At 50.6% G+C, this 1,403-nt stretch overlaps 1 protein-coding gene across 1 annotated transcript; it reads right to left on the reverse strand.

Moving 5' to 3' along the window:
- Positions 1 to 258: 258 nt before the first annotated feature.
- Pmar_PMAR013019 (hypothetical protein) lies at positions 259 to 577 on the reverse strand (the record flags this gene model as incomplete). The annotated part of the gene is made up of 2 exons (XM_002768476.1): positions 259 to 317; positions 370 to 577. The coding sequence occupies 2 exons, from the start codon at positions 575 to 577 to the stop codon at positions 259 to 261; spliced, it is 267 nt and encodes an 88-aa protein (XP_002768522.1).
- Between the last annotated feature and the right edge of the window lie 826 nt (positions 578 to 1,403).

The raw sequence follows: 1,403 nt of genomic DNA on the forward strand, positions 1-1,403 counted from the left end.
CGGAGAACTCTGCGTGTACCTCGGTTGCTGAGTATCCTAGGGCGCCCAAGTCCATGCAAATCATTTGTCTTCCGCGTGCCACCCTTCCGAACGCTGCTTTTCGCCTCCCGCACTCGGGACACCGACGACTGGCTCCGCCCAGTGTATCGAGCAATTTCCCTGGTTGACCATCCCTTTTTCTTTAACCGGAGTATAGGAGTATCCGGAGTATTCAATATTTGATTCCCAACCTCCATATACCTGCATTCAATGGTGCATTTAGCTAGCACTAGACCGCAAGGGAACACCGACGGCAGGAGCCTTGACGTGATCAGAACCTGAGATACATGGCAATAATCTCCTTAGAAGGCGGAACCATCACCCGTTTACTTATCGAGCCGGCACTGCCGGTGAGCCCTCTCATTCGTGTGGGTGAGTCCTCCACGCATAGCCAGAACGTCTCCATGGTCGAGGCTGAGAACGGGTTGTACGTTACAACTTGTAACCGCAAGGCACAGATTTTGTGGTTACCATCCATCCTCTCTCCCTCAAGGACCTCAGTGGATGAGGTCTCTGGTTCGAACCCGGCACCGGTCATTTTTCAATAATAAATGATGCGCAAAGTGGTTCAAGTGCTGACTTGCACGAGTCTATTTGAACTGCGGGAGGGGCCATAAGACGTTATTGGGACTATGCGGGCCGTAGGCCCGCGTTCCCCTTTAAAACAATCTTTTTCATCGAGTGCCTCCACCGGGACCAGTGAGTGCCTCCACTGGGACCCTTTTGCCAACGGCACGCATGTACACGTGCGAGCATTTGCAGAGTGCACAGATTCTAGGATTCTTGACATGCTATCGTATCGATTGCTCTCCGCAAATTGGGAGTTGTAGTATACGGGGAATCCCCGCTAGCGCAATGTGGACGAGCAGGGAAGTTCGAACTCGTGTCCCGACAATCTTTTCGATGTGCTCTCTCCACAGCTGCGCTAGACTAAGAAAAATCGTTCGAGGGCGAACACAAAGCATGATTGCCGGTCTTGTCTTCTGGAACTGTGCTGGGAGATCTCACGGGCCAAGAGCGGGCCGAAGGCCCGCGTTACCATCGCCATACCTCCCCCCAGGTCCAGCGCATACAGTACATTTGGACCCTATCACGCATACTTTTGGACCACTGGCCCAGTTCTTAGCATTAGCTATAGCACGCATGCTCTAGATGCAGTCGAACAAAGTTTTTTACGTTCTTTTTTCCATTGCCATCGTCAATACCATCACTCAAAAGACGTTGTTGGGCTAATTATGAGATCGACCAGGAGCAACGTCCCATCTTCAGTTGTAATAGAGTTACCAGAGATCGAGGCAACAATCTTGGGTTTACTGAAGAATTGATGTTTAATGGCCTTAGATCAAAGATATAGATAAAATCTC

Source organism: Perkinsus marinus (assembly GCF_000006405.1).
Source record: "Perkinsus marinus ATCC 50983 genomic scaffold scf_1104296968042, whole genome shotgun sequence".
In the NCBI taxonomy this organism is placed as follows: Eukaryota; Perkinsozoa; order Perkinsida; family Perkinsidae; genus Perkinsus; species Perkinsus marinus.